Genomic DNA, 13484 nt, shown 5'->3' on the forward strand with positions numbered 1-13484 from the left:
GTCCCGGTATAACGAACTTTGTTCAATTATTAGTGTACATATTTTTCAAAGATAGCCAAAACAACCCCTGAAAACCTGAAAATCGTTTTGAATCAAGCTGTGAAAACTGTTCATTTTGTTAAAAGCCAAGCTTTAAATTAAGAAATATTTACTGTTTTATGCCAAGAAATGGGTAGTGAACATGAAATGCTTTTGTTGCATTCGAAGTAAGGTGGTTATCTAGAGACAGAGTTTTAAATCATCATTTTGAACATCGATCAGAAATTCAAATTTTCCTCTGTGATTCAAAATTTAAATTACAAAAATGTTTATTTAGAGAACTATGGTTGGCACATTTAGCATATTTAGCTAATATTTTTAGAAAGTTAAATTAATTAAATTTAGGATTACAAGGGCAAAGTTTTAATTTGTTTACCATTAGAGATAAAATAAATGGAATGATTAAAAAAGAAAAAGAAAACTCGAGCTAATAATCAAAGAATTGGATAATAATATTTTAAGCTTTGTACCACTTTTAGAAAGTTTTCTAACCGAAAATAATTTGAAAATAAAAGAAGAATCAGCATCCAATATTAAAAATCATTGATAAATAATTTCAACATGTATTTTCTTGAGGATTATGAAAGAGGAAATTGGATTAGAAATCCATATTGTTCAAATGTACCTGAAATTTTACCTGGGAAGAAAAAGAACAATTGATAGAAATTTCCTGTGACTGAACTGTAACTGAAGATTTCAAAAATAACACACTTGTTAACTTTTGTCTGAAATGAAAAAAAAAAAAGAATTTAAAGGCATTTTAAATAATAAAACTATGAAATTTTTATTGTTTTTTTGCACAATCTATTGTGTGAACAAGGATTTTCTTCCATGTTATATTTGAAAACTAAAAGTGGATCCTAATTTATGATTAAAACTAAGTGAAATAAGACCAGACAGAGAGAAATTGATCTCTCTTAAGCAGGCCCAAATTTCATACTAAATTCTAGAATTAAAGTATTATAACTTAAATTTTGATAATTAAAATGGTAATCAATTTTTATTCTAATATTTGTTTTATCTGTGCATATTTATTATAAATAGCCAATAGGTTGTGCAAATGGCATTTATTATTCTTATTGAGAAATTGAAAATTATCAGTAAATAAAATAGGGGTGGTACTAAAATTTTTTCAATTTTCGTTTAGATGGTATGCGTTAGTCGAAAGGTTGAGAACCAGTGTTTTATATTATTATATTAAATATTTATTTATGTTATATGTGAAATATTATTTTTATTTATTTTTTATTATAAAATTATGTAAAATATTTATTTGTACCTAAATAGTTCTCAAAATAAAAACAAATATAACATTTAAAAATTTTTTATCACTTGTTTCACATTGTATAAATACAAATTTCTCAGCTATTATCCGTTAAGCTGGAATTTAAAAAAATCGAAATAAAAAGTTTTTTTTTTTTTTTTTTTTTTTTTAATTGTCATATAAAAACAAAATATTTTGGCATTTATTAGTTCTCCATTTTTATCTTGTTGTTTTAAATACAAAAATATGATAAGAAGAAGTGCCGTAATGTATTCTGGTTTTTTAGCCATATCATTATATAAACCACAGTTTGATTGGGAATTGAAGGTTAGAATTTGAGAGAGGTCATAAAAAGTGAAATGTATATTCAGTGTTATGTATGTTTTTTCTTTTGTTTAATTTAGAGTTTAAATCATACTATTTTTATGAACATCTGCTTGTATTATTTTTAGATGACGTACTCCACTTTGGAGCTTGCATTAAACAAATAGTCAGGTAATATTTTGGTATTTTGTTTATGCATATTTTTTCATTTCTTATTTGAATTGTAACTCTGCAACTTAACTTAGTATTTGGTTTACTGGAAAGTTCTGTCCGTTTCTCTGACATCAATTTTTACACATAAGCATATGTTTATTTGCTACATGTTCAGCTCTGTATTTTGATTGCTTAATGTATACATACTGATGTAACAAGTTAACTAAAACAAAGTTGATTCATGTTAGTCTTAAGTTTGAAGCAATTGTGTACTTATGGCTACTGATAAAATTAATTTATGCCATTGTATTTTATACGAATTTCAACAAAGAAGAAATGTTGCAGAAGCATGTAGAAATGTATTGAAAGTGTTTGGTGAAGGTACAGTTTCTGATAGAATATGTAAAAGATGGTTTGAAAAATTTGAAACAGTTGATTTCAACCTTTCTGATAAGCCACATTCTGGGCAACCATCTTTGATAGACAACATGTTGTTAAGACCATGTTAGTGCAACATCCTTTTCTGAAAACAAAGGAAATCGCAGAAAGGCATAATTCAGTTCAGCAAACCATTTCGGACCATAGTCAGAAGATAGAATTGGTGTGGAAATATTCAAGCTGGGTGCCGCATGAATTAAGTCAGAAGAATTTGGATGATCGAGTCATCAAGTGCACATCTCTGCTTACTCGGAACAAAACTGAGCCCTTCTTGAACTGGATGATAACTGGGGATGAAAATTGATTACCTACCAAAACATCGTAAGGAAAAGGCATATTGTGAACCCAGAAAATCTAGCTCTTCCACCTCTAAACCAAATTTGACTTTGAATAAGCGAATGTTGTGTATATGATGGAATATTCGAGGACCAATACATGCAAACTTTTAAAAACAAACAAAAAGCTCAATTTGGAAAAGTATTGTCAACAACTGGATAGACAGCAGTCCAAGAAAAGAGGCCGCTGATGTTCAATAGGAAGGACATCATACTGCATCATGATAATGCCAGGCCACATGCTGCTTTGGGGGACTCGTCAAAAAATTGTAGAACCAGGCTGGGAAATTCTGTCACATCCAACATATTCCCCAGACTTAGCACATTCTGATTATTACGTGTTTTTGTCCTTACAAAATTTTTGAAGGGCAAAAAATTAAAAAATGAAGAAGATATCAAACAAGCACTGGTTCAATTTTTCACATCAAATGATCAACATTTTTCAAAAATGGGATATACAAATTGCCCTCACGCTGGCAAGACATCATTAATAATAATGACAAATATATTATTTAATAAAGTTTATTGATGTTAAAAAAAATTGCATTTTGTCTTATTCCAAATATGGGTAGAACTTTTCGGGTAGATCGAATAAAGTTATTTATAATTACATTTGATTATGACTGAAATGAAAATTTGTAGCAAATGATAGTAGAAAATTTCATCATTCATGAAAATTGATCAGGAGAATTTAGGATTTCAAACTGAATAAAAGAGTTTGGGAATGCCCCTGAATAATGCCAGGGATTGCAAAAGCTATGTTATTCTGACTTTGAGTGCATGTAAATCAGAATTGTAATAACCCTTATATAAATCTAATTCATAAAGTATAAATTTTTGATAAATATGTTGTGACAATTGCCCTTTTTCTAATTATCTTTGAATGAATCCACTTAATCAGAAAGTTCAATGATTATTCATAATTTTATCATACTACTGTTTTTAAAAGTTAGCATAACTACTATGTGATTCACACATAGCAAACATTTATCTTTAAACATAATTTATAATACAATGAATCCTCTCTAAAATGCTCACACTTAGTAGATGACTTTGGTTTCTGTAAAAATAGTTCTTTTAGACGAATAGAAATGAGTGATAATAGTTCTTGGTTTGCATAATACAGTACAAAGTCCGAAATCCAGACTCGTTGGGACTTTGGCGATTCTGGGTTTGGGATTTTTCCTGATATTAGATCATCAGTTTAAATCTAGTAAGATAGTATGTAGAAATTATAAAATTAAAAATATGAAATCGTGATTTATGAAATAATGAAGTATTTATGATCTAAAGTGTATCAAAATTTACAAAAAAAAAAAAAAAAAAAAAGCTTAATATTTATTTGTTTACTTTATTAAACATTTCTTTCAGTGTAAGTTGTTTAAGTTGCTTCGTTTTTTGTGATAATACTCTCTTTTTAACTCTGTAGACAGACACAATCTCTTGTTTAGTTACATTGTTGAAGTCTTGTAACTGCTGTTTCGAGAATTCTGACTAACTTGTCAATCGAAATTTTCTCATTTTCAGTAATTTCTCTGTCACTTTCTTCACTAACAGTAGAGGTATTTTATGGATCTAGAACCATACTATAAATTTCGCCATTCATTAATTGATTGATGATTGAGAAGCACTGTCATCACAATGAAAAAACTTCTTTTATATCATCTTCATTTATTACCGCTTCTCCACATTTCTTTACAAAATCCGTTAATTGGAAAATTTCTTTTTTTTTTTTTTTTTTTTTTTTTTTTTTTGCAATATCCGAAAACCTTTAAAATTAGCAGTTATCATCATCAAATTTAGCTATCCTTCACTATACATATTTGGCTATGCATCAAGAGCTTGGCGACTAACGGCAAGTTGTTCCATTAAATTTTATCTTTCTTCTATCACGCTGAGACAATTAAGCCTGAATTGTATTAGTTATTTATTATACTTATGTCTATTTCTTGCACATTCTTAAGGCTTATCAGAGTTCTGAATAAATAAATTCCCACATATACTTAAGCCTTATTGAGGACCGACACAAGTTGTCATATTTTGATAAACATGCAGTAATGAAAGGAAAGTATAATAAATAATGATTGCCCAGGTTGGTGTCAGATCAACGATGTATCTATGTGGAATGTTTCAGTTTGAGATATGTGTCAAGCAGATACGCAGCAACAGAGCCAACTTACTGATCGTACATATTTATGCTAAAATGATTGTTTCTTCAATAGCAAGGTATTTTATTTAGTGTTGAAGCAAAATTAATAATCGGGACACTCCAGATGTTTTATTACGTGCGGAGGGGTATCAAATGTGCATGCGTAAAGCCTATGAGAAAAAACGTTGTTGATGGTTTTGAGGTCCGGATTTTAGATCATTCTGGATAATGGATGTCCGGATTTCGGACTTTATACAGTATTTACATTGCAAATTTTTCTGCATTTTGATTTATTCTTTATTTTATTAAAAGAATATTATATATCACTGTTAAAAAAATAAAACAAAAATTATTTATTTTGATTTAAGATATATATGTGTGTGTGTGTACTTGTACTCCCTTTGGGTTTCGACTTTCTTCGAAAAACAAATGTTTAGGGGCTTCATAGGGAAGATATTGTAACCTTTCATTTAATATCCCTTTTTTCCTATTCTTTTAGTAATTATATTATTTTCAATATTGCTGCATTTGCACAGATTCATCTCTTGGCTTTTTTATATAATTTATTTGGGGAAATCTTTTTGAACTCTCTTTTGAGTTAGATATTGACCTACATATATATTGTACTGACCTACGTACCACCTTCATAATATATATATATATATATGTATGTATTGACGTACATTACCAGCTTCACAATAGCAGTAATAATGAAATAATTTATTTGTAAAAAAAATATTTTAAAAATTATATCTAGAGCATCCTGAATTTTGAACTTCGAAATCTGGTCACCTTACTTTCAGAGGTGGTCATCTATAGAAGATAGACATTGGAAGAGGGTTTGCTATATTTATTATTAATAAGTTTTTGTAATTTTAGATTATGTTTAAATTTTCTTAGTTTTAATTAACTTTTTTTTCCAGCTGTGGTAATTATTCTCGAAGCAGATGTGTAAGTGATCACTTTTTTATACTTTTTTTCTCTATTTTAAATGTAATTTTTTAAAAATCTTAAATGGAATATCAAACTAATTTGGTCACTGGAAAAGGTTTGACTGTGGCAAATGGTAGTCTACCAATGGGTTCCAAAAGTCTGACACATATATTTAAAATGTGCTTCTGCCCTTAACACAGTAAAACATGGTTTTGGCAGATTTTAAAATGGTGATTTCGTAAGGAAATTTTACATTCCTACATGTGAGTGTAATGGTGTAAGTGATTAGACATCCTGTTGGAAGATCTGTAGTTTGAAGTAAAAATGGAATGGGCAGTAACTCACCATGTTTTGAATCTGTTTGGCTGGGTCTCATGCCTTATCCCATTCACACTTTAAGTGGAAAAGGATGTAAGGAATTATCGTATTCCCCCATGTGTGCTGTCACATTGTAAGTGGTAATCGCATATAACTAGCAAGCTCAAAGATCTGTGGTTTGAATCCCAGCAAAAGCATAGGTGATTGAAACAAGTCGAAAGGGGCTAATAAACTCACTTTGAATGCCCTTTTGGCAAAAATTACATCATTTAGGATTTAATAGAAAATAACCCATAGATAATGACTGAGAAGATTGCTGAGAGACCTATCTGAATTTCACCGTTTACAGAAATCCGGGTTCTATAGCTGGAGAAAATTCAGCAAATTCAGAAGCGTATGCTAGACTACATCTTTGTAGGCATTTCTGAGCTCAACAGTGTGAAAAAGAGCTATTTAATTGTATGAGAGATTGATTCATAGGAGGGATCTAAATCAAGTAGGTAAAATTAGAGTATCCATAATTATAGCTGCCTTTCATATAATGAAGGCATTGTCTGTTGGTTGGTATTACAAAAGAATTATTTTCTTTATTCTCTTTCCTGGGCCAAACAGTTGTAGCTGTTCAATACTGTAAGCGACTCACTAAACTCAAGGTGAAAATTCACTAAAGGTTTGGCACTATTGTCTGAATTGTCAATGTCTTGTTTCATACTGCATTAAGTGATGCAGTAAAAACTGAAAGAGTTAAAATGGAAAATCGTCCAGTAGCCTCTGCATTCTCCAGACTTTTATGCATAATACTTTTTCTTTCTTTTTTCTTCTCCCACCTTCCAAGTCCTTTTAAAGTAGTTCGAATGCCAGGAAGTTTAATTCTTAATTTACAAAAGCTATCTCATAACTTCTTTTGCCGAAGAACCGAACAGTTTTAATCTGGTGGCTAAAATATTGTAAGACAGTTATATTGGTGATCATTCTTTAGAAACCTATTTCCTTACAGTCATGATTGTTTGCTTTTTATTTTCAAATCAGGCAAAAATTTTTAAATCATTTATTGTCTTAAATTCAGTCTATGAATGTTCAGTTTATAAAATTGTGTACTTAATTAGTATGATATGTATTCTGTTTTCAAAAGAAAAATATGCTTCCAATTATTTGCAGAATTTATTATATTTATGGCTATTTTAAATAATATTATAAAATGTTTGTGAATGGTATCAGCATTTCTTATTCATTTTATTGTGCAGCGTTAGATGGCAGCCCTACATTGATATGGTTTTTTTATTCTTTGTCATTAAATTAATTATAGCATATGAGATGCTGAATATGATTTTGTTAAAATAATATTTGCATGTATTTTTGCTGAGCAAAATTTGCCTAAAATTTTGTTTTTTGTAGCAACGTTTCCATTTTGTCTGTATTTGTTTTTATTGAGCATCTTGATAACTTTTCTGTCCCAGTCTATTTAATATACTTTAATATGTGCATATATATTAATAAATTCTTTATCATTTTCAACTGTGCTGTGATTTTATTGTCCTTTGAAGATTTCCCTTCGTTTTTAGTTTAGTACGAGGGCAATCCCCAAAAAAAGGTCTCCTATTTTTTGGGGACGTAGAGAAAGTTTTAATACGGTTGTTGGCAACACTGTTGTGAGTGGTGCCTTTTCCGCTACCACATAAGCATGCAGGCGCTTTGCTCGGATGCTCAGTCTTGGCTTGGCAGCCATTCGAAATGGAGCTCCCGATAAACGTTACCGCCAGGTGCGAAGTGCGGGCAGTTATTCGATTTTGAATGCAAAAGGCGTTAAACCGGTTGAAATTTACCGCCTATTGACGGAAGTGTATAGACAGTCGTGCATGGATGTCAAAAACGTTTGCAAGTGGTGTAGAGAGTTTCCAGCCGGACGTACTGAAATTCATGACGAAGAAAGGAGCGGGAGGCCGTCAATTGCCGACGAGACAATTGCGAAAGTTGAGTAACTCGACTTTCGCGATTGTTGAGTTCGTATTCGTTGAGTTTCGCGATTGTTGAGTTCGTAAAATGCGTAAAGATCGGAGGATCATCTGGATGCTCCTGAAGCTCCTCAACACTTCCTGAAGGGCATATGGCGGCAAGCTGGTATGACATGGGCATTGTAAAACTGCCACAGCGTCTACAAAAATGCATCGACCGAAATGGCGATTATGTTGAAAAATAAAGCATTCTTCAATCTTTAAAGTGATGTAGCAAATATAGAAAATAAACAGTTCTTTGTATATCTAAAAATATAGGAGACCTTTTTTTTGGGATTGCCCTCGTAAGTTACTCAAAATACAAAATCAGCCCAATATGAGTACTGTCTAGTATAAGTACAAGCATTATCCTGTTGGAATAAAGCACTGAACATGTTTTCACAAATGTCACAGCTATTTGTCAAAGGCCTTATTAATGCACAGATGGACACCTGTGATGAAGACCCATAATGGTCGGACATTATAATGAATCACATTCCATATCATGGCACTCATCCATCATGATGTTGATGGCATTCCCTCAGACACAGATGTACTGGTCATCTACATCAGAACAAAGGCAAGACTTATCACTAGAGATTACTCAATACTGTTCTGCATGGTTCCATGATGCTTTCTCACAGCAACATTGCAGTCTGTGGTGGCGCTGCTTATAGTATCAGGCAGTCATCATAATGGTCTCATGCCTATAATCATCAGTGAGGTATAAAAATTTTAACAAAGACCTCATATATTATCTTATAAAACAAAATATCAAATTTTAATTAAATGTTTCATTTTTTGCTAAACTAGAAAATGCAAATAATTGTGCATAGACAAAAAAAAAAAAAAAAAAAAAAAAATTAATGGGGGTTGGGAAGAAGTACTGAAAAATTACAAAAAATAACAATTGAAATTAAGTTACTTGAACTAATTTGAATTTATAAGAACTAACTTGATACCCAGCGATAGATTTTATGGCATTTTCCATTACCCGTTTTAAATTGTTATGTACAGTGCATTTGGAAGGCATTTAAAAAAAAAAAAAAAAACAGAAGTGAGTGTAATACTCAAGAATATAAAGTCTAATGTAAGTCAAAATATGATTGTGACATGCAAGGAATTTTTTGAATAAATAATTAAGCAAATAAAATCAACGAGAGGCTCACAGAAACAAATTTGACAATGGGCTTTGATGAGTTCCCTAAATCTCATCATGCCTGGAATCCAGCTGCATGCAGCTCTGTGCTAAAAGTATTGACATACACAGGATGCAACAAGAATTGAATCATTACTCATTGTTGTCTATTAGTGTGGCAAATGGGACAGTTCAGGCATGTTGGATAGTCTTTTGGCCATGTTTCACTGTTATAGAGGTTCCTGGAGTTTGTATATTATAATTGCATACTTTTCTGAATACAGTACACAAACAGCATGTGATAGTAACATGTTTGATATCAGTACAGCATGCATTACAATAATCTGTTCATCTGCCTGTGCCCAGCTGTTCAAACTGTTGCTGAATTCATCTCAAAGACATAATGCACCTTAAACTAATGGTTTTAGGTTTTAGTGACTACAGCATTAATAAAAATAAAAAAATTATACACATCAAGATAAACTCTTAAAATGTGGCAGGTGTGATTATAAGCTTTGCTCTTGCCCACATCATTTGTAGAGTTAAACCACCTGCATGTCTAGACTGCTGAATATGAATAGTTTGCCCTGGCTCCAAGCCCATGCAAACAGGCTAGTGCATGGTTGGTTTTCCTCATGTGTAACATAAATATGAATCATTTTCCCTCAGAGTTCTTTATAAAGGCATTCCTTCCCTCGGGCAGATAGCCTTTGTGTAGTTTGCTATATTCAAACCACCATAATCATTTACATATCTAACAGTAAAGTACCTCCATGCTTGGTTTCATCTAGGTATACTGTTTCCTTGCAAGTGAACCTATTTTTGATGATGAGTCTCACTGTTTTTTTAACCATCATTAGAAGATGAGTAATCCATGTGCAAATAGTCAGTATGTAGTGAATAGTCCATATGTTTATGCAGAGCTGTGTTTTCAGTAATTACTGTCATAAAAAGTAAGTATTAAGGGGAAAAAAAATCATTGTGGAGCTAGAGAATTTAGCTATATCTGGTTCGATTCTAAAATTTAAAGGCCATGAAATGAATGCAGTTCATTTATTCAATGATATGAATGTTCAAAATGTGTATTTAGTACATTTTATATAAATTGTTTCTGAATTTGAAATATACATTTCATTGATTGGCTAATGTAACTAATATGTGCCATATTAAACAATATAATATTAAACATGTGCCATAATTGTTAAGTAGTCATGTGTTCTAACTTAGGGCAGTGCAGGAAAACAGTGATGCACCAAGTGCATTGCATACCGAAAATGTTTGTGAACTATAGCCACTGAGATTTATATACTTCAGGAGGAGGGTAGACAATGTACTATAAAAATTTTAGTAGCTAGATATCTGTTGTTAGTTTACAAATTCAGCATCATGACTACTAAAATTATTTATTTATTAAATTATAAGAATATTCCTTGTACAGAAACAGTTTCATGATGCCAAGCTGTTTCTTTATTACATACTGACTGCAGATTACATCAGTATATTTACCACCATAATAAAAGCATAAACAGATAATTATGGATTATCAAAAACAGATCAGTAATTGTATTGTCAGATATGAAATGATTAAAATGCTTTTCATGTTGCACAGCTTTATTCGGTTAAGCATGTATTCTATTTATGTACTTTTATCATAGCTGACAGGTCTTCCAGTAAATCATTGAATCTCCCAGTTTTTTATTTTCAGCCTTACTAATGAAAGTGTTTCCCAGTAATAAATGAAATTTTTTGAATTGATGAAACTTTAATTACGTAATTTTTATTCCCACATCCAAAGTGATTTTTATCATAATTATTCTTTTGATATGAATTGTCTTAATCTGTACAGACATTTATATGAAGATTTGAAGAACGTTTAATCAGTTAATATTTGTCTTCAATTTTGTTTTACATCAATATATTATGTATGTATATTACTAAGTTTGTCCATGAATTGTGTATGCATTTTATTTCCATTCCTTTTAAAATTACTGCAATAAATTAAATCTTTCTTTCCCTACTCAGAATTTTCTTAGGATAAAAATGCAAGAGGATTATAAAATGAAATTAACTAAAGAACATAAAATTTAGAATAGATGATTAAATATTAATATATTTTACATCAGAATCATATTGCAAATAGTGGAATAACCTAAATCATGCATTATAAAGTGAATTTAAGTCAATTTGGGGTCCTTTTGAAATGGTGCATTTCCCAATGCTGAAACTTCTCGCAAACTCCCAGTTTTGAGCTGAGAATCCTTAAAATAATAACTCTTAAAATTCGATTTCTCGTATTTGTGTCAATGGCTGTGCTTTTTACTTTCATGTTATTTATTTTTTACTGTTTCTAATGCCATTTGTCTTTCTTTGACAGAAATTAAATTTAGATTTAGCTCCCAGAACATTTTTTTTAGAAGAGGACAGCTATTTAGAGAACTTGGACAGCAAATTTGAAAGCATTCTTTTGAGTTTTTTAAATTGGTATGTTGTTTCTGTTATTTTTGCTATTATTCAGGATTAGTTTAAGTGCAAATTTAAGGAACTTATTGATTAGTATGTCAAACCTTTCAGTAAGTATTTTTTCTCCCTAGTATAGCATTCTCATTTAATAATTCGAAGTGAAATTTATACAGACTGCTTTGGTTTTATTTGCATTGAAAATTCTACTTAAAAACCCTGAGATGGATTTCATAACATCCTTTAAACTTTACTAAGAAAATTGCTTCTGGAAGTGTGTGGAATAAAGAATTTGAGGACCAATTCTTAATTTTTTTAAATCACCTTTAAAAAAAAAAAATCCATGCAGCGTAACTTGTGTCAAATTTAGTTAAATTTGTTTGGTGTAATATAAAAATTATTACTAAATTATTTTTTTTATGTATGTATACCTTTAAAGAAATGTCAGTTCTTTTTAAAATGAATTCAAGTTTTCCAAACATTTTAAATTATACTCTTGAAACTTGAAATTATATAATATTAACTTGAAATTATACTCACAGATAATTATTTCCAAATTGCATTTGATAAAAAAATCAGTCCTGGGATTTAAACATACTAATTTTAATGCATTATTAAAATATTATTTTTGAAAGGAGGAAATTATTATTATGAAATTACAGGGGGATCAGCAAATAAGCCCTGATTTCAAAATTAAATATCTCTACAAGAAAGATCGATAGAATTATGCGGTAAACTGTTCGTTTATTAGCAAAACAGTAAAAATGGTGTACAAAAGTTTAGAAAATTTAGTTACGAAATTCGTTAACAGATGGCGCTCTGCCCTGAAAACTCTTTCCCTGAAAGGAGTCTTAAAAAAAAAAAGCAATAAAGTGAAGCGGGAGTAGCGGGATTGTTTCGATAGGCAGTGTCTTTCAATGTGTCCCACGGAAAGAAGTCACAAGGACTCAGATCGGGAGAATATGTAGGCCAAGCAATTCTTGTGTCAGTAAATTGCAGATAATCTAACGCAATTACTCTATTCCCAAAGTATTCATGAAGAAAGCGAAAAACTTTATCTGTTCAATGTGTTTGAGCCTCATCTTGCATGAACCAATCGATACCTGGTTGATCCTCCAACGCTAGTTGAGTGCTGACAAACTGTTCCAAAATCGTAACGTTCAGTAGTTATCGTTTCTCGTATGAAAAAGGGTCCGATAATGCTTCTGGCGCATACCAAGTGCCGCTGATATGCCGCAAATACCGCAGCCCATGCAGTAATTTTAGGTGAATAAACAGTGCTTTCTCTTCACACAAACGAGGATTTTCAGAACCCTAAAATCTACAGTTTTGTTTATTAACAATTCCATTCAAATGAAAATGTGCCTCATCTGTGAACCAGATGCAGCTCCCATTAAATATGTCATTGTCGATCATTGTTAGAATTTGATTCGCAAAGTCAACCCTTTGTTGCACACCTTTCATGGTGACATTGGATTTTGTATGGAAACATCCGTAGGCTTTTTTTTAATTTTTTTGCGTGCTGGTGTACTTTAAACCTGTCTCTGATGCAATCCATCGGATACTTTTCCTAGGATTTTGCTGAACAATTCCAGAAACTTTGACTGCATTTTCAGGAGTGACTACAGTTTGCCTAGGCCCAACATTTCCCTTTCGATCATCAGCCAAGCTGCCAGTCCGTTCAAATTTCGAGAAGAGCATGCGAATGGTTTTTGCATCGGGTCCAACTGGAACATTGAATCGGTTTTGAAAACTGAGACGTGTTGCCGTAGGACTGTCTTCTAATCGGTGAAATTCTAAAACACCCCCCACAAAAAAAATCACGTTGTTCAATGGAATACATTATTTCACTTTCTACGCTAGCCTCTTTTCACTAGCCAACAGTCGTACTGATCACTTTCGACTTCGATGCAGATTTTAAAGGCTATTGATAGGTCATTGCAAT

General features: G+C 31.3%; 1 protein-coding gene across 2 annotated transcripts in view; it reads left to right on the top strand.

Moving 5' to 3' along the window:
• Window positions 1-13484, top strand: part of LOC118183561 (uncharacterized) — a 130795-nt gene that overhangs the window by 60996 nt on the left and 56315 nt on the right. For both annotated transcript variants that reach the window (XM_035353155.2, XM_085827127.1), the window contains exons 12-14: window positions 1756-1798; window positions 5626-5653; window positions 11457-11563. In XM_035353155.2, coding sequence (XP_035209046.1) covers window positions 1756-1798; window positions 5626-5653; window positions 11457-11563 — 178 coding nt within the window. The remainder of the gene's footprint in view (window positions 1-1755; window positions 1799-5625; window positions 5654-11456; window positions 11564-13484) is intronic.

This window comes from Stegodyphus dumicola, chromosome 11 (assembly GCF_044657685.1).
Source record: "Stegodyphus dumicola isolate Sdum_Otavi_A_Nest chromosome 11, ASM4465768v1".
In the NCBI taxonomy this organism is placed as follows: domain Eukaryota; kingdom Metazoa; phylum Arthropoda; class Arachnida; order Araneae; family Eresidae; genus Stegodyphus; species Stegodyphus dumicola.